Source organism: Calonectris borealis, chromosome 6, assembly GCF_964195595.1.
Source record: "Calonectris borealis chromosome 6, bCalBor7.hap1.2, whole genome shotgun sequence".
Taxonomy (NCBI): domain Eukaryota; kingdom Metazoa; phylum Chordata; class Aves; order Procellariiformes; family Procellariidae; genus Calonectris; species Calonectris borealis.
The window spans coordinates 22,652,326-22,671,229 of NC_134317.1; the positions used below are offsets into that span (position 1 = coordinate 22,652,326).

At 36.2% G+C, this 18,904-nt stretch overlaps 1 protein-coding gene across 3 annotated transcripts in view; it reads left to right on the top strand.

Moving 5' to 3' along the window:
- Nucleotides 1–18,904, top strand: part of PPIG (peptidylprolyl isomerase G) — a 28,583-nt gene that overhangs the window by 8,280 nt on the left and 1,399 nt on the right. For 2 of the 3 annotated variants that reach the window (XM_075153160.1, XM_075153159.1), the window contains 11 exons: nt 610–689; nt 800–874; nt 3,053–3,160; nt 3,670–3,714; nt 5,680–5,767; nt 6,882–6,911; nt 7,000–7,139; nt 15,667–15,871; nt 16,933–17,100; nt 17,641–17,725; nt 18,594–18,730. In XM_075153160.1, the coding sequence (XP_075009261.1) occupies nt 629–689; nt 800–874; nt 3,053–3,160; nt 3,670–3,714; nt 5,680–5,767; nt 6,882–6,911; nt 7,000–7,139; nt 15,667–15,871; nt 16,933–17,100; nt 17,641–17,725; nt 18,594–18,730 (1,142 nt within the window). In that variant the 5' untranslated portion in view covers nt 610–628. The remainder of the gene's footprint in view (nt 1–609; nt 690–799; nt 875–3,052; nt 3,161–3,669; nt 3,715–5,679; nt 5,768–6,881; nt 6,912–6,999; nt 7,140–15,666; nt 15,872–16,932; nt 17,101–17,640; nt 17,726–18,593; nt 18,731–18,904) is intronic. The other variant, XM_075153161.1, reaches the window with a different exon arrangement.

Below are 18,904 nucleotides of genomic sequence, written 5' to 3' on the forward strand. Positions count from 1 at the left end.
GCCTGATCTGAAGCTGGTAACTGACCAGAGGGGTGGCTTGGCATGCAGAGATGTCAGCGTCCTCAGCCACTGACACTGAGCCTAACAGAGATTGCAAATTACTCTTCTTAAACAGTTGAAAGGCAGTTACCAAAAGTTGTTTGAGAGCACTCAAACAAATTGTTTGGTCTCAAAGCTGATTTTTTCTTTTTTCTTTTTTTTCCTCTCTGATGCTTATTTTACCTAGGATATAGAATTCTAGGAGCAGACAACTTAGATGATTACCTATACCATCTGGATAGCAAGAAGACTTCAAGCTTTATTATCTCTATACCTTACAGTATCTTTTCTTTTTGTATTTCCTTATCTGAAGTATGTCACTCAAGTTTAAATTTAATACTATTGCAGCAAACATGAATAAAATCACTCATTTGGATCTACAAAACATGAAAAATGACCTAAATACTTTGTGGTTTCTGAACCTTTAAAAATACTTAGGTTTGCTCCTTGGTTTTTTTGAAGGTTTGCTTTTCTGCAGTTTTTGTTGTCTCTGTAAAATCTTCTACATTGACTTACACGTAGTTTCACTACACAAGAGGAAAAACTGAATTTTATTTTTATTACTTACAGTATTTAAACTTTTGAAGCCATGGGAGTAAAGGTCCAGAGACCTCGTTGCTTTTTTGACATAGCCATCAACAATGTACCTGGTAAGAAAATTAAAATATCCATTCAGTAACATGATATTCATATAAGATATATAAGAATAATACAAATACCAGTTAACTTCATAATAAATACGGCTTTTTTTTTTTCCTAGCTGGAAGAGTGGTCTTTGAACTGTTTTCAGATGTGTGTCCAAAGACATGTGAGAATTTTCGCTGCCTTTGCACAGGTTTGTAGATTTTTAATTTTATTTATAATTTTTAATGTAATACCATATTAGCTAGTTTGATGTCTATGTTATTTTTCCTGACATTTTCTTACATATAAAGATAAGTATGTAAAACATTGGTTCTGATTTTGCATATACATCTGATGTAGAATCAAAGCAGTTGTAGCTTTGGCTTAGTATGTTGCAGGGAGTATATACTAATCAACTTTAAATACGGACACAGTAAGCTGATTTTCTGTTACTAGCATAGGTATTACTGTTCACATTATATAACATCATCCAGTCTTGAAAGGTAGCCAATAAGAGGTCAACCATGCCGACTTACTTTTCAGTCTTATGATACTTTGAGGTATTTGAAAAGTACTGCTGGTATTCATTAGTATTTTTTTTTTTCTTCATTTTAATTTTTCTTTGTTGATGGAGACTGGTGATTTCCACTCCTATTGAAATTCAGCTTATTTCTTGAACAAAATACTGAGAAGATTCTCTCCAGTATTTCCAAACAGAATTATTTGTCCTGTGGACCACATGCTTTTGTTGAAAATGCTGACAGTTTAGCAAAACTTAAATTTATTATCACAAGAAAAATTTTGTGAATATATAAATAGCATAAATGCTTTCTGTCTTCAGCATTTTCTGCTTCCTTTCCTTCCAGCTCTGTTGTTTTTCAGGTCAAGGCTCTGTAGCTGTTAATATTGAATCACTCAGCAGTACTAATATGATCTGAATCAGGTGTGGGTGCATAATTACATTTATGTCAAGTTAGCTAGAACACTTAGTGCACCGTTCATGATGTCTGCAGGAATGTAGGTATTATCTGATCTGACATGAGGTTTACTGGCACAAAATCAGATTATCAAAATTTGTTAACAAATTTGAACCTTAAAGTGATTCTTTTTAATGGCTGTGAGTATGTTATCATGTGACCATGGCATTCTTGATCTGCTATCAACTGCTTAAAAGTCAAATTTATTGCATAAAGGTGTTATTCCCTGCTACTGCTTTAAATTTTTGACTTGAAGTCTTTCAACAGCATTTCAGGTCAGGAACAAGTACTACTAAGTTCATACTTAGTTGCTGACATTCAAAATCAAATTCAGATGTGGAACAATTTTGCTGCTTTAACGGATTTAAGCCTAGTGAGGAAAATACATGGGCAGAGTGTTCATGATATTGATCATCAGCAAATTTATTCAAATTTTGATTTTATTTGTTTTCCTTATTCATTTTTTTCAGGCAGTTTTGAAAAGTACATGCTGTCTTCTTAAAACAGGGATCAACAGCTCTGTGTTTTCCTGGCATATGCCAAGTTAGTGGGACAGATACAACTTTACATTTATCAAAGTTCCTATCAAAAGCGTGTTTTCTATCTAGTCAGATCCATATGGAGGCACCAGTCCGTTACAGATAAGTTCAAAGGCAACTGCCCTTGACAAAACCTGCCAGTTCAATAGCTCAGAATAAGGTTATAGGAAGATACAGTCTAATGGTTTGCCAGCACTGAGAGGAAGAAATCCTTTTCCTTCCAACATATTCCCACTGATTACCTCACTATTACCTTGAGGTTGGCTCTGCCATTCACAGGACCCACCACCAGCCATTCATCTTGCTAACTCGGCAGAGACCTTATCTATTTGAGGCTAGCAGGGAAAGTAGATAGTGGTGTAGCTGAAGCAGAGTCTTCTTATAGGTCTTGAACACCAGAGCTGACATAAGGAAGGAAGATGGCAGTTGTAATCACGAGTGGGGGGAGGGAATGAGATTCCTTCTCCTTCCCCCTGCCTCTTTGTTTTTGTTATAAGCTTTTATAGTACCTTAACCCTGCCACGTTGTAATTGAAGATCTGAGTGTTTCTTGCATGCTTCTGAGCAATGCCAGTTATCTTAAACCTCAACTGGCTGTTTAATTTCAGTCAGTCTGCATGGAAGAGACCAGAGTTGTATACTAATGTCAGTAAGGAGTTCTTCTGGTGTAACTGTAGTAGTAGGTAGTTTCTGTCTCTGCTTTCTTAAATGCTAGTTTCTTATTGATATTACAGGTATGTGTCTGCCTCACAAGCTAATTTTTCAGAGCTTAGTAGATGATTTTGATTAAGCGCTTACGTAGCCCTTTTTTGTAGCAGAGATTCTACAGGTACAGAGAGTAATTTTGTTTTTTGTTCCTCCTCTTCTCCTTTAGGTGAAAAGGGTACAGGAAAATCCACCCAAAAGCCATTGCATTACAAAAGTTGTCTGTTTCACAGGGTTGTGAAAGATTTTATGATCCAAGGAGGTGACTTCAGTGAAGGTATGATTTCTTTGAAGAAAACTTTAATGCTTATGTAATAGAATATTGCAGGAGTTCTGTGTAGCATCATTTACTTATATTAATTATTCTGTGATTCAACTGCTTTTTTCCCTTTTTTCTGCGTAAGCACCTTTACGTGAAAACTTGTATCATAAACTTATATAAACATACACATGCATGCACACTTTTGCTCCGTTATCTCAGTATTCAGAGTACTAAGTACTTTCTGTTGAAAAGTTTAAATGTGAGGGTAAAATATTATATCTGCTGCTGGGAAGTAAAGAAAAAAGAGAGACTATAGCAGAATACATGGGAGAATACTTTCTTGTTTTCCAAGTTTGCTTTGGGACTACAAAGATGTGTCTTGATCTTCTTTGCATACCTTCAAGAATAATGTCAGTGACTTGGATGCAGTTGGATCAGTATTTCGTATTACGAAGCACCTTCCACATAATGTGACTCTTTTAATCACTACTTTAAGTTGTAACTGTCACTTTTCCTCGTTCAAGGAAATGGCAGGGGAGGAGAATCCATTTATGGTGGCTTTTTTGAAGGTAAGCATTTTGTCAGTCTGCTTTATTTTGGTGTTGCTATGAGCAATCACCTTTACATTCTGTAGTCTCTGTTCTGTAAACCTGAACTCTATTGTTTTTGTAAGATTTTGTCTGGTCTTAAAGGCCTTTAACTGTCCAGTTTAGGTTATTTTATTTTACTTTTAAGATATGAACCTTTTTAATCAATGAAAAAGTAAAACCGAACTCCTTTGTATTTGTCTGTTTTACCAGATTTACATTTTTATAACTGTTTTTAAACGTACACTTTTGGCTTGAGCAGCTAGTTAAAGGTTGGGGATTCTTTTCTTCCAGTGAAAAGGAGAAAGGCATGGTGGTGGCAGGTTTCCTTGCAAATGTTTGTTTAAAAGAAAGCATAAAGCTCTGCTTTATGAACCCAAGAGGAATTAATGATAAAGAGGCCATCAGTTTTCTCACAGTCCTGGTTCTTTTTCAGTCAGTGTTGCAGAAGAAGTACCTCTTCTGCACTCCAGTGTGTTTCTCAGCCAGTGTTTGTCCAGAATATAGTGGAGCATCTTTGTGTTTCTTAGAGCAGTTTTTGTATTACACCTAATGGTAGATGCCACCAGCAGGAGTGGTTGTGCTCCTCCCTCCACTTTTAACATTGTTTCTTCTCTGAGCTTGCAGCAAACAATCAAAAGAATTATTCACTACTTTGGTAGGGCCAGGCTGCAATTTTATATCAGATCTGAAGCTGAATCAACAGTTTGCAACTGCCAAAAGAGAGAGGAGGTCTTGCCTTGCACTGACTCTCATTCAGATCAAACTTTCAGCTGATTCAACTTGCTAAAAGGCCCAAAGACTATTGCAGCAAAAAAAGTATTTATTTCCATATTAGTGAGTGGACCTAATTCAGTAATTTGGCAAGCATCAGAACCAAAACAAATGAGTAGCTGGGTTTGAGGAAACATATGGTTGGGGGAGATGGAAGAAGGAGCAAAACCTCTACCTACCTTCTGGCAGTTGCAAGCTGGCTGTTCAACTCAGCCATAGTATGAAACTGAATTCATGGGAGTGTTTGCTTTTGTGGATCCCTTGACCAACTCACCATAGGATTAGATTGACACTAGATGCTCTGCCAGATAGCAATTGTACAGGTAACTGGAGAGTGAGTGGGACTGTCCCTTCCACTGCCAGTGACACAGTGTGATACGAAACCATAGCCTTACAGATAGTGTACTTTTCTTCTTTGTTAATGCTTGCTCCTGCCATCTGTATCTAAACAATATTGAGAAAACTTCCTCTGTCTGAAGAGTTTGGATCCCCCAACAGCCTTTATGCTGTTTTGGGAAAAGAAGGAGATAGGATAATCTCTTACAGATGTCTTAAATGAAGAATAATGATTACATTTCAGTTGCATTGGGATTTAGTTTGAACTGCTACAATGATTTGCTCATCAGAAGTAGGATTCATTCAGGTTAAACTTATTTTCTTAATGGCCAGCTTGATAAGTTCATCTGTGTGTCTGACAGACAAACAGAAGTTGTTTGGGATTGCTGTCAAACTGGATATCCATGTGTATTAAAAAATAATAACAAAACTGCCTGAAAATGTGGGGTTTCTTAATAGTTAATGCACAGCTAAAAAACTACGTCTGCTTCAAAGAGACAATAATCAGTATGTGCAGAATAGAAAGAGCAACAACTTAAAATGATGAGGTCTCTGCTAATGTTGGTAGGAAACAAATCTATTGAACAAGAATACTCAATTTTTTAGTTTCTTCTCATGCTATAAACCATTAATTAATATTTCTCCTTATTAAAATGCATTATTTAGAATGGAAGGAATAATATATTTAAAAAATAACTATTATTTTGAATCTATTTTTAATACAACTTTTTACTGAAGTGACTAGCAGATTTATTTAATAAGGATGAGTTTACTTAGATCATAGCATTTATCTAAGCATATGTGGTATATTGAAGTAACTGAAAACACTTTCTTTAGATGAAAGCTTTGCTGTAAAGCACAACAAAGAATTTCTCCTTTCAATGGCCAACAGAGGGAAAGATACAAATGGTTCACAGTTCTTTATGTAAGTATTGTACTGTCCTGAAATGTGTTTACCATTTGTAAGCTGTAAAGGCAATCCTTTTAAATACTGAAGACTTGTTCCTGTGTAAACCCAAAGTTGATGGTTTTTCACAAAGTTGCATGGAGGTAGCCATTTTCCTAATGCACTGTTTAGGGAGCCTGACTATTTTAATCACTTTTGTGTTTAGTGCTTATTGTCTACGCAGAAGAGCTTTTGGTAGTTTTCAGTAGCTGTGCTCTAACTTGGGCAATAAAGCAAACCTGTTAGTTCCTTGTAGAACTCTTACCACTTTCTTCTAGTAAGTGTTGTCTGGAAGGAAGCAAAACAGCTCTAGGGGCTCTCAAAAGTAGTAGAGGGTTTTTTTGTCACAAAATAACTCTCCGATGCAGTCTCATTTACAGTTAAAACTTAAATTCTTAAAATACATTGCAGTAGACTCTTCTTAAATCTAATTTATCTACATTCTTGAAATACCTCACTCTTGCCCATATTTCATGACCTTAATTAACATGGTGAGTTGTGGATGTCACTTACCATTAAACCCTTATTTGGGGATTTCTGACTGATCATTACTGTAATTATCCCAGTTTTTTACTTCTGCCATGGCTGACATCTGTATGCCTTAGTAATGCTAGTATAGGAGAAAGCTGAGAGAAAGTCAGTTCTACTTCTATGTCAAATAATCTGTACATACAGATAGTTTTTTCTTCCTTTGATTTGTGATTATTTTCTAATGTATAGAAGGTTATTTGCAGTTTTCCTGCTCCGAGATAGTCACCTTAATTTTTGTATCTGTTCCTGGTAGTATTTATATAATTTAATAAATAGAATACTTATAACCTATATGAAGATGCTGTCTAAAAATTTATGTGCACTTTTGTTCAGCAAAATGTGATAAAGTAAGGAATTTAATAGGTAGTTTAATGTATAAAACATTAAATACTTTTAACTGCACACAAACTTAGAATAATATATATTGGTTTTGTTCAATTTTATCAGTTCACTCAAAATAACTTTTACCTTCATATGTGCATATGACATGCTTCAAATGCTGACTGCTTTCCACTAATACTGACTTTGTTTTTCTCTTTAAATTAAAATCTGGAAACAACAGAACAACTAAACCTACACCTCACTTAGATGGGTAAATATCTTATTTTCTTATGTTTGTTTGGGAACTGCCTTGAGAAAATTAAGTACTAAGAATTCTTACTTTTGTTTAAATTCTTCAGACATCATGTTGTTTTTGGACAAGTCATCTCAGGTCAGGAAGTTGTGAGAGAAATAGAAAACCAGAAAACAGATGCATCTAGTAAACCATATGCTGAAGTACGCATACTGAGTTGTGGAGAGCTAATTCCAAAATCTAAAGGTAAAGTTGAACTGTACATCTACATAGATGCAAACTATGAGGTACTTTTGCTCATTTTCTTCCCTATTGATTGCTTATAAAAATATTTAGAACCTCATTTGTGATGAATGGAGGGGCAATTGGTGAAAAGGTGAATAACAATGCAGTACAGTTTGTCTTCTAAAAAACTTAAAAGGTGTTGATGCAGAAGACATTAAAGAAACATCATATATGCTTTCTTCAAAGCTTCTCCTGTCTTTGATTTCCTTATACCAGCTGAATTTTAGTACAAAGCTGGCAAGCACTTGTCCCATAGAAAGTAGAGTGCTATGTTAAGAAGATTGATGGTAACTACCGCTTTTTTTGCAGGTATTGAACTTATTTCAAGTTTCTTTCAGGTAAATCTTCAGAACTTATTTCAAGTTTCTTTCAGGTAAATCTTCAGAACAGGCACTTAGAGTAGAAAAGCCTGGAATTGCCCTTTAGCAGATCCCTTTTAAGTTACTATGAACTATATTCTTAAACAGGAATATGACAGAACCTGCCTTTCTTTCTGGAAGGGATGCCCTGCTCTGCCATTCCAGAGCTGAATATGATATTGGAGATTGGATTCTGCTTCTCTTACAAAATAAGGCTCAATCTAAGATGTTGCTGTAACCCTGGAGAATCTCATTAGAGGAAACCCAGGATGCATGTTTGGTAGGAACTATGATAGGGATCGTCATGCTTTTTCATTCGTAGCATCTTCTGCTGATACATACTATGAAGGGTTGCACCAAGGATATTGAAGCACAAGACGAGTAATTGTTTCTTTGGCCTAAGGAAAATACAGGCATTCAAACTTGAGCTTCTTAGTTTTTCCTCTCCTTTTTGGTACAGTTCTGTGTTCATCTGTTGTGATGTCTAGCAGAATGACTTTGGAGTCTGAATTGATCTCTTCAGTACCTCAGAATTCCAAGCTGTCTTATGGTTCCTGACCTCTCAAAGGTTCTAGAACTTCTTAGATTAACTCATAAGTCATCCTGTGTGTTAGGACATAATTTTGTTTTTCTGGACAGTACTCAGGAATATGATATCTGTTAGAAAATGCATGGGTGGCGTAGATTAGAAAATAAAATAGAACAGTACAGATATGGAAAGGGTGAAGCTAGTGGGTGAGATACCCACTCTGTATATATGTCTTCCTTGGTTTGCCACGCTCCCTTTTTAGTCCACTCTAGAATACTTGAAATTGAATGATTAAATGAGAATTTTGGCACTGAGCAGTCTCATGACTTAAAGCCATTAGGCAGGGCTTTAAAGTACTTGTCATCAAAAGAGTGAATAAAATAAATACAAAATGTTTTTTTCCTTTAACTTCTCCTAAAAGAGAACAGGCTTCTGGAAAGATCTGACTGTCTGGTCCTACCCATTTGTCCGTGTCCTTGTACCTCTTTGACTCGGTGCTGCTGGGATCCTAGAGACTCTACTTCCTGTAGCTGCTCTGGTGTGCCAAGGAGGGACATTGATGCCAGGGTGATGGGATAGCCCACTCAACTGACTATAAGGCACAATACTAGATAATGGTGGGCAGCAGGAGTGTTTGGAGAACAAGAGGCCTTAGGCACCAGGATCGGGCAGATGGAGGGCAGAGCTGAGTGGGGGGAGATGTGGGCCCTAATGGGCACTAGTGCAGAGCCACCCTGATGAAGGTGCTGCCTGACAGACCATGATGGAGATCCTGGTGAGTGGAGAATCCTGCTATTGAAAGGGGAAGGCTGGCTGTAGGACCTGCAAAGGGAAATCCGCCGCTACTGTGAGAGATGGTAGTATGGCTGGAACTGTTTGCTAAATGCACAACATGGAACCACTGATGAGCTGTGCTGACCTGAGGCAGTGGAGATAAGAGGGACAGTTTGTCATCACATCAGCAGAAGGAAATTTGCCAAGCTGCAGTCCAAAGCTGACAAGTGCCGGAGAGCAGGAGAGGCCCTTGGACCTGTGAATATATGGAAGAGGTCAGGGAATCCAGATAGGAGGAGCAGTTTCTGGAAGGTGAGCAGTGTCATGGAAGATCATCAACAGAGAGTCATCTAACAGTGGAACTTTGTAGCACATTACTAGGGGAGGCAAAAGGGAACTGAAACTGTGAAATACGAGGCAGTTACCAGAGGAGACTGCTTCTAAGAATTTGCTGTTAAGACAAAGGAATAAGGAGGTTGCCAGTGAGTGAAGTATAATGGCGAATTTCTGTGGGAGGGTACATTATGATAGCAAGGGAGGCTTAAAGTAAAATATTTATTGTATATGCTTGTCTGGTAGGCAACACAAAGGAAGAAATTAGACAAGTCTTTATGGAATGAAAATAGAACTGATACTTCTTGGGTTTAGCAGGGAAGCCAATATGGCACTAGCAGAAGGAATCGCAATAGAAGTTAGGTGCTTGGTACGAATGTTTTTCTCTTGAGCTAAAGTTGAGGAAAGGCGATCGGATTTTTGGGTATCATGATGAATATCCAGATGAAGCGCTTTATGAAGGAAGCAAATCTATCTCTTTGTATAGAAGAATTGGATTTATTTAGGGATGTGGATGATGACTTGACTGAACTGACTTACTGAATGCTATGTAAATTGAATGATACAGCGATCACAATTATAATATTGCAGAGGCCTCGATTAGAGGTTTTCACCTGGGATTTGAGAGGATGATCACGTAGAAAAGTGGAATGTTTGTCATCTTTTCCTTTGTTTTTTTTTTCTTTTCTTTTTATTCCTTCAAGTTGGAGGAGTTAGTTAGAGAGAAGCTAAATTATAAAAGAAGAATCTCTCTGGCCAAGTGGTATTATTCTTAGAAAATTTTAAAGTTCCAGGGAAAATCCTGAAAGCTGGGGGGGGGAGGGAGCGGAAAAGAAGACGACTAAGTATTAAGCCAGTATTTAGAAAGGTCATTATGGACTAGCTAAATTCATATAATTCTCAAGAAAAACTGTGGAACAAGTAACATAATACTAATTTTCTTAAAGACAAATGGGATTTTGATACCAATTGACAAAGTTTTACAGAAGTTTTACAGTCAAACAAGCCTGGCTGCATTGTTTGAGATCATGACTTTGGTTAATCAAAGGTGTATCTGGGATGTTTTCGAGAATGTAAGACACTGACATTCTGATGCAAAAACAACAAAAAAAATTAAACAGCTTTGTGCGTTGGGCAGTTTTTAACAAGACCCTCTAATGAAAATTTCTCATGAAAAGTGTATTTCTAGGGGATTCCGCACAGAGCAGTGCGAGTCTTGATTCATGATCTTCGTTGATGTTATAGATATCCCTGTAGAATCACTGCTTGTAAAAGCATGCTTTCTGCAATTAAGGCAGATTATGGCTGCCTTCATAATTCACCAAAGAACAATATTGTAATTAGGTCATTCTATCAGTACAATTTCTTTTAAAATAAAAAGTATCAGTACGAATTATCAAGCAGTGTTACAGAGTACAAAGTTACACATTTAGGAATCATGAAATATCTATGGAATAAGAACAGTCTTAGAAAGTGGTGATTCTGGTAAGTCACGTCTTACCTGGACTTTTGTTTGTGTATCCTCCCTTTCCTCTTTTCTTACCCATTCAACCCCTCATTTCTTCTGTTACGCATCATTGTTAGCCCCCTTTCTACAAGCTGGTTGCTACAAACAGTTGTTTCAGACTTTTCTGTTCCAGATTATTGCTTTTTTTCCTAGTGAACTGGCCACTAGGTTTTGGCTTTAGCCAAAACTGTTCAAAGTGAAGCTGGAGATGGCTTTTTCCCCCCTCTCCCCTTTTTTTTCTTTTTTTTTTTTTCTTTTTCTGTTCCCCTTCCTCCGCTCTTGCAGTTGTGTGGTAGGTTGCTTGTCTACAAAAACAGCTATGTCCAGAGGCATTTGTGATACAGGACTCCTCACGGTAACAATGTCATCTGATGAACAAGAATCAAGTATGGTAGCATTCCCTAATGCATATCTCTGAGGACTTGATTACTGTATATGATTTTCATTGTAAGAAACAATGGGTCCTTAATCAAGCAGTGAAAGACATAGTAGGAACCCATGGCAAATAATTGAAGCAAGGCACATGCAAAATAGAAAAAAAGACCTGATACTTTGAAGAGCAGGGTGATTAAACACTGGAAAAAATTATCAGGGAAAATACCTGTCTAAATGTCCTGAAGTAAAGACACCCTCTTTTTGGAGACTGCTGTAGTCTAACACAGATTATTGGACTTGATATAAGGTAACTGTTTGACTGTCACTGCTGTGAATTGCAAGATGAGATCAGCTGTTCTGACTTTCCTGCCTGAGCCCAACTGCTTTCTGGCCAGGTCATTTCTTCATTTCAAGTCCAGGAGTCTGATATCATGGGCTAACGTAAGACTTGCTACAGTCCGTAACAAGCTGAGGTGCGGAGAGTGCTTGACTGTGCTGTGCAGCATGATCATGTAATTCATGAAGTCTGGCGAATACTATAGGTCACAGTGAATGGAGTAGGAAGTGATGTATCTATTTCAGATGTGGTCATAAGTTGAAACTTGATCCTGAAGTTAATGAGCTGGAACAGTTGGACTGTAAATAGAAGTCTGTTTCTTTCTCGCTGACCTTCATGCTGCAGGACTGGTTTCATTTGTTGTTGTGATCTGTAATTGGACAGCACCAGGTTCAGTATTCAAAATAGCATTTGCTGCTGGACAGATAGATAGATGTCACCAGAAAGTATATCCAAAATGTCTTGCTAGATATTCTGTCTTTGCTGTGTAAACAGTTCTGGGCTTTTTGGTTGGTTTTTTTTGTTGTTATTTTTTTCTCGTTGTTTCACTCCCTGCCTGCCACGTGATTTCCCAAATACATCTGCCATTGACGTTATTTGCTGCATGTTAAGAATCACATTATGTTTGTTGAGGTAGTTGCTCACTAACTCACCTCCATTTCTACGTATTACTTATTCATTTTAAAGTAGTAACTATAACATACCTAAACTTGTTACAAGAATGCAGATAAAACTGTCACAGATCATTTTTGACACACTTAAAACAGATGCAGGAGGGAGAAAATACAGGAAATAACTGCATTTATTAATACCTTGTTCAGACATTTCTGAAATTGAGCTTGAAGACATCTTGTTTTGCCTGAAGACATGTAGGAAACAGTGTAGTGCAATATAGTGGGTTTTTTGAGCGGGCTAAAACCAAAGGTGTTGAATAGATAAAAAGCATTTGAAGGTGTCTTGGGACTTAGAAACTAGTTAACTTTTTTAGTACTTTTTGTGTTCATGATATTTAGAGCTCAGGTGAGATTCCTCTTTTTGTTTGGGCGTCACCAGGCCTATATGACACCAGGCTCCTTTGATTGATTGAAATTAATTTGGAAACTGTTCAGTTTTCTTTTATAAATATGTACTTGTTACACTCTGTGAATGTATATATATTTAGACAATCTAAAACTGATATAAAATATTACAGAGACTTTTTATTAAATATAGTGCTTTAATAAGGATGTTGAGCAAAAGTTTGAGAAAAGAGACCAGGTATCTTGGTCTGGACCAACAAGGGAAGTAAAAAATTTAGTAAGAGACCTATCTTTTGGAAGCATTTTGCAAGAAACTCTAAAAACATCTGATGAGAACCAGCTGATTTCAATCAGCAGGCTGTCCTAAACGGATAAGACAACTTGCTAGTTTATACTGCACCCAGAAATGACCAGAAGGCTAATATAATCTATGAAGTACATAGGTTGTGTTTCAGTTGGTTGTCAGGCTTTCGTTAGTCTGTATCAAATAAGGCTTGTGAATAAACACATAGAAAACACCATGAAAAAAGTCACTGTAGAAGTCATACAGGTATGACTTGTGTCTGTGATGCTAATCTGAAAAATTAATGCAATTTAGTGCAATGGGATTAGATTTCATCCGTTGTACCAGTGTGGGGATTCGGTAATATTAGAAGGAGAAAAAAGTATCTATAAAGAGTATGACCACAAAAAGAGAGGCCAAGATGCCATACTTAGTTGTTTCTGCTGAGATTTTTCTGCACCATGTATTTGATCCACTGTTACCTGAATTAAGCCCCAGCTAGCTTCCTGTCATCCAGATCTTTTTATCTCAGCCAATTCTTTTGGAATCAAGTGTTCTGCACCACTGTGAAGAGGAAACCTTTCACCACTGTATATATCACTGCATTCTGAATGGGAGATCTGACAGAGTAGGATACTGGATTGCTATAAAAGAGGTGTTAGCTTACATAGATGATCTAATGCTACCAGCTAATACTCTGCTGAAGATAAAGAACAATACTGCCTTAGCTTTCATTACGGATATTGTCATGAAAACATTGGAACAATACTGAAGGCTGCTGATAGATCTAGAACATCTCAACACATCACAGTCTACAGCCAGAAGGTGTTCTGGGCAAGACATGGTAGGTGAGAAGATGGATTGACGGGAGTAAATTATGATAACTTCATATATTTGAGATTTCATTGTTTTGCATTCAGTAACTATATACAGAACAAAAGTTAATATGCTATGAATGAGAGCTTAACTGTTGCTTTTCTGAGAAATGCTGACACTCTTCTCCATTAGGAACACATAACTGACTGTCCTTGCAGTTGGTATAATACATCCACACTTAACTTTGCTACTCTAAAGCGTACCCAGTTATGTCCAATTTCCAAGAGGCAACATGAAGTTCCCACAGCATATCATCTGACATAAAGCAGCTGCCTGAAGTGCAACTAGAAATGTGTTTTGGGCAACTATGGATCTGTCCTCACTGATTTTTATCATTCTAGCCTAAATGAGAATTTTTTTCTCATGAAAAGTTAAGTTGGGGGGAAGTACTAGCTTATTATTACAAATAATGCATCCCTAAGTGTTATACTAAGACTCATTATCCCCACGACTCTCTTTTATTCTCTTCTCTAACCAGTTTAGCAAGGAATTTTATATAAGTTTTATTGCTTTTGATCATCCTTGAAAAACTGCTACCTCCCATCATGCAGTTTTCCAAAATGAGACCAAGTTAGTGTTGAATTTGAGAATTTCCACATTGAGCTCACATGATTACAGTTACAGTTACCTACTGCTAACTCTCAAGAGTCAGTCAACTCAGTAATACCTGCTAAGCAGTTGGAGAATCTAATATTGATAATTCCAAAAATTGATACACTGTTCCATTAAATAGCCACTTGTGTTTTCAGAAGGGCAGTTACCAGATCTATTAATAGAAGTGTTTCCTCTGCCGCAAGTTCTCTACGTGACTATCACCTTTTTTTTTCTGCCTTCAGATCTCTTATCTGTTATATAGAATTAAAATAATTCATTTTCCAAGTAGCTGTTTAGTAGTGAAGGTTCTGTTTCTTCTGTTTGTGTCTGTAGTATGTTGTGTAGTGAATGACAGGCTATCTTTGCAATTTGCAATGGCAAAGTAAAACAGTATTTGATGCTAATTAGAAAAGTCAGCTACAGCAGTGCGAAGACAACCAGTGTGCTCTTCTGGATTTTCTGGATAGAGCATTTAATTTTCTGGACAATAGCCTTATAGGAATTTCATAACACATTTGAAGAGTATTCATACCATTTAACTGGTTTACCTGAAGCGTCATAACTCAGAAGCCTAGACTTCCTTTAGTGAAGTCTTTATAGAATGTTCTTTATTGTATATATTTTTTTTCAAATTAATGTGACACTGACATAATACTTATATCACTTTTAATAGTTTAAGTAGGTCTCAGGTCAGTTAAAGGGCATAAAAAGGTGTGTGTGTTCTTGGATTATTTCCTGTCAGACTAATATCAGATTGCCAGTAAGTTGCTGATTTGCAGCTCCAGCAGCCACACGAGAAATGGTGAAATATGTAATCAAGGACTAGTCTGATCTTCAGCAGGGTTCCTTTTCATACCAGATGGTTAGTAAGTTATTTGCATCTTTCTGTTAAAAAAAACCAAAAAATCCAAAGCAAACAAACAAAAAACCAAACAATATGTGATGAGCTGGAGGATTAGGACTGTTCTCTGAGCATGGTTTCACCTAGCAGTAAGGTTGGTTATTTGAATCTTCCCTCTGAGCTAAATTCAATGAGTAATCAGTTTAGTCTATGCCATTTATTTTCTGTTTCAAAACTTCTCTTGTTTGTGATTTGAATAGATTTTATACAGTCAGGTTAAACCTGAAGCCAAAGAAATTTTTTTTATAAACACTTTCTAAATAAATTTTAAATAATGCTTCATATGTAGCTTATGTTGTATAAAACATCATCTGAAAACTTACACAGTTCTACAAGTTCTTGACAGTATAAATTTTATACTTTAGAGCTGCATAAATATAAAATGTTGGAAATTTCTTAGGTATTTCTAGACATACCGTTTATTCTACTTGGGAGAAACAGTGTTTTCTCCAAAATTTCAATTTGTTCTTAAGTATCTTGATGAAGTAGTCTCATAACACAATTATAAGAAGCTCAGGCAGATACTAGATAAGTTGATTTTTCTGAGATTTATTTAGAAGTGTTTGATATTAAAATGTGTCTTTGCTACTCTGACTTAAAGCCAAGAAAGAAGAAAAGAAAAGACACAAGTCGTCTTCCTCATCCAGTGACTCGGAAAGTTCAACTGATTCAGAATCATCTTCTGATTCATCGTCAGATTCCGAGAGTGCTTCGGAAGAGAAATCTAAAAAACGAAAAAAGAAACACAAGAAAAATTCCAAGAAACATAAGAAAGAAAAGAAAAAGAGAAAGAAAAGCAAGAAAAGGTCAGTTTTGAGTTTTGTTTTGTTACATGTACACCATACAGTACCATTTTCTTGTCCTGTAACTACAGAATAGTATTCTGTAACTAGTGAAGTAGGTATTTTGAAATTTGGGAGACAATCGGTTTCCATAAACAAGCTTAAATTTTTCTCGTATGATGGCAAAGGACAGTGTCCATGTGCATACGTGCTGTGGCTTGTAAAGGAGTGAAGGAATGGACTAAGACTTACGTATATTTGGCTTGAAAAATTGCAGGAGCGCTTGGTTTGAAACGAGTGGTGATAGCTTGTTTCGTTAAATTCACTTCTCTATAATTCAATTTAAATTATATGCAGTGGGACTTACGAGAATGTAGTATGCAGGAATAAAAGCAAAAATAAACAAAAAATTAATAAATGAACATACTTAACAACGTTATTTCTGTCTGATATGCCAAAAGTCTTGCAGGTTCATTGGAAGATAATAAAACTCAAAAGGCACTCTTGCCTCTGAAAATGTTATTTCTAATCTAATAGTTTTGCTTATAGTTCAATGTGAGACACAAGCTGTGTCAGTGCAAGTCGCATTTTTCTAAGCTAGCAGTAAAATGTAAGAAATGGTTACTTAGGGCAATGCTGCCTAAACATTGTCTCTGTGGGACTAAGCCCGTTTCACACAAGTTTGTTTCTATCAACTGCTTGGAATTACAATAGTTTGTAGTCAGTTATACATGCTAATGTAAAATCTGAATTTGACTCTCCTGATTGTGTTTTTAAAAGAAAATAAATTTAAAAAAAAAGCTGTATCTAAACAAAGAGTAAATGTATGCTCAGTGTTGCACCATTGGAATTTATAGGTAAAAAATGTTGGTCAGAAATCTTCCGCGGTTGTACATTTTGGAGCAAAGGTATCATTGGGGGAAAAAAAAAAGTTGCTTCTGAAATATCTCTGTTTCCTGAGTTTCTTGTGGTATCATTGTGTATTGAATTAAGAGAATTTCTGAATTGTTTAAATAGATTGAAAGGTCTTCCCTCATCCAAGTAACTCAAATTAAGTATAAATACTTTTTTATACAAAAATAAAGCTCATCCAGTGAAAGTGAAGATGAAAACCCTGAAGCACAGCCATTATCTACTGTCCGTCCTGAAGAAATTCCTCCTGTACCTGAAAACCGGTTCCTGATGAGGAAAAGTCCTCCTAAAGTAGATGAGAAAGAAAAAGAGAGGAAAAGCAGAGAGAAGGAAAGAGAAAGGTAATATATCTGTATTGAGTCTGACTACACGCTGACAGTGGTATGGTCACGTTACTGTTTTAGGACTCTACTGTTAAGTGAGTCCTTTCCCTATTAAATAGTTCCATGTTGTGAGCACGGCTGGATGAAAAATGGATTTTTCAGTTTATTGTCAACTGTTGTCTTTGTCCTAAAAGAAAGGCTTAGTCTTTGAAAATGGTTTCAGTGAATGAATAATCTAAAGTGACTGATTCAAGAAAAAGAAAGTAAAATGCATTCCAATTTCATTTAGAATTTATTAGAACTGTCCAATCTGAATCTATAATTTATTCTTCTTTCAAAAATGGAAAAACCTGGAAATCTTGCAAAATATTTTGTGGTCACAAAATCTGAAGTTTTTACTGTGTGGTTGTTATTGTCTGCACTGATAATAAAAAATAAAATTAAATGTGTGTTTTCATTTAGTTTAATTTCTGAAGAAGTTTTAAAATTGGTTTTATTTTCTCTTCCTTTCTTTCTTTGATGTTATAAACAATATCACTTTTTAAAAATTATTTTTAGTAATCTATCGAATTCACAATCAACGTACCAGAGGAGGCTGTTAGTGACCAGATCTGGAAGGAAAATAAAAGGAAGAGGACCAAGGGTAAATGTTTACAATCTGTTCCCCAAAATAAACAAGGTAGCACTTGTAGCACCGTAGTCTTGCTGCTGGTGTTACTAACCATTTTCATTAGGATGGTTGGTTTTGTTTTTTGTGTTGGTTTTTTTTTTTTTTAAAAAAAAAAAAAGGCAGGATTTATGGTGCATCATAGTTGATTTGGGGACTGATGCTTGAAGGAAGACAACAAGGAAAATTAAATTCATTTCCTGTTTGCCTACTGGGGAACAAAAAATGCTTTCTTTGTGTTACTGTAGTATTCTGTGAATTAGTGAATGGAATTAGCTCAAAAAGGCTTCAAGTGAACAGCAGAACCAGTACGACATCAGTGCCAGGAATGTGGAGAAGACTTCTCCCCTTTTTGGCAGGGGGCAGCTGTCAGATTGGTTCTTCTGATTTTTGTGAAGCCATATGCTATGCACTGCTTGTAGCAAATGTTTTTAATAACAGAAGTTTCTATGCCTCAAATTTTTAGTAAAAACTAAAGAAAGCGTGAATATTGTTTTCATGTTGCTTGTCAAAGCTAAGAAGAATTTTTATTGTTAGAAAAGTGAGTTGCATTTGTGCTAATTAAAAGCAACAGGAGACTACCTCTCAGCAGAGTCCAAAAAATCCTGAAATAGAAGTTACCTTAAAAATAGTTATTTGATCAGATATTTTGTATTCCTGCTTTAGCTGAATGTCAAATATATTTTTCAGTAAGTTAATAACCTGTCAATGTAAACTTGGTATATACATGTAAAGTGTCATATTAGGTGCTATGTAGAATTGACTGCCAGGATAAAAATCTTGCTTAGCTATCATAGCATGTGAAATTCAAACTTACAGCCAATTTTCTCTTTTTCCCTTCAAGCGTTACCGGACACCTTCCAGGTCCAGGTCGAGAGATCGATTCCGACGCAGTGAAACTCCTCCACATTGGAGGCAAGAAATGCAAAGAGCTCAAAGAATGAGAGTGTCTAGTGGAGAAAGATGGATAAAAGGGGACAAGTAAGATTACTTCTTTCTGGAGTATATGTATTGAAATTTTTTTAATATATTGAAAGTAATACCTGTTGTCTTAGATTTTCAGTTACAGTTACTTCCAAAAAAACAGGGCGCTGATTTGGTTATCCCTTTACTTAACTCTGTCTGATTTTAATCATGCTACTGTAAATATATCAT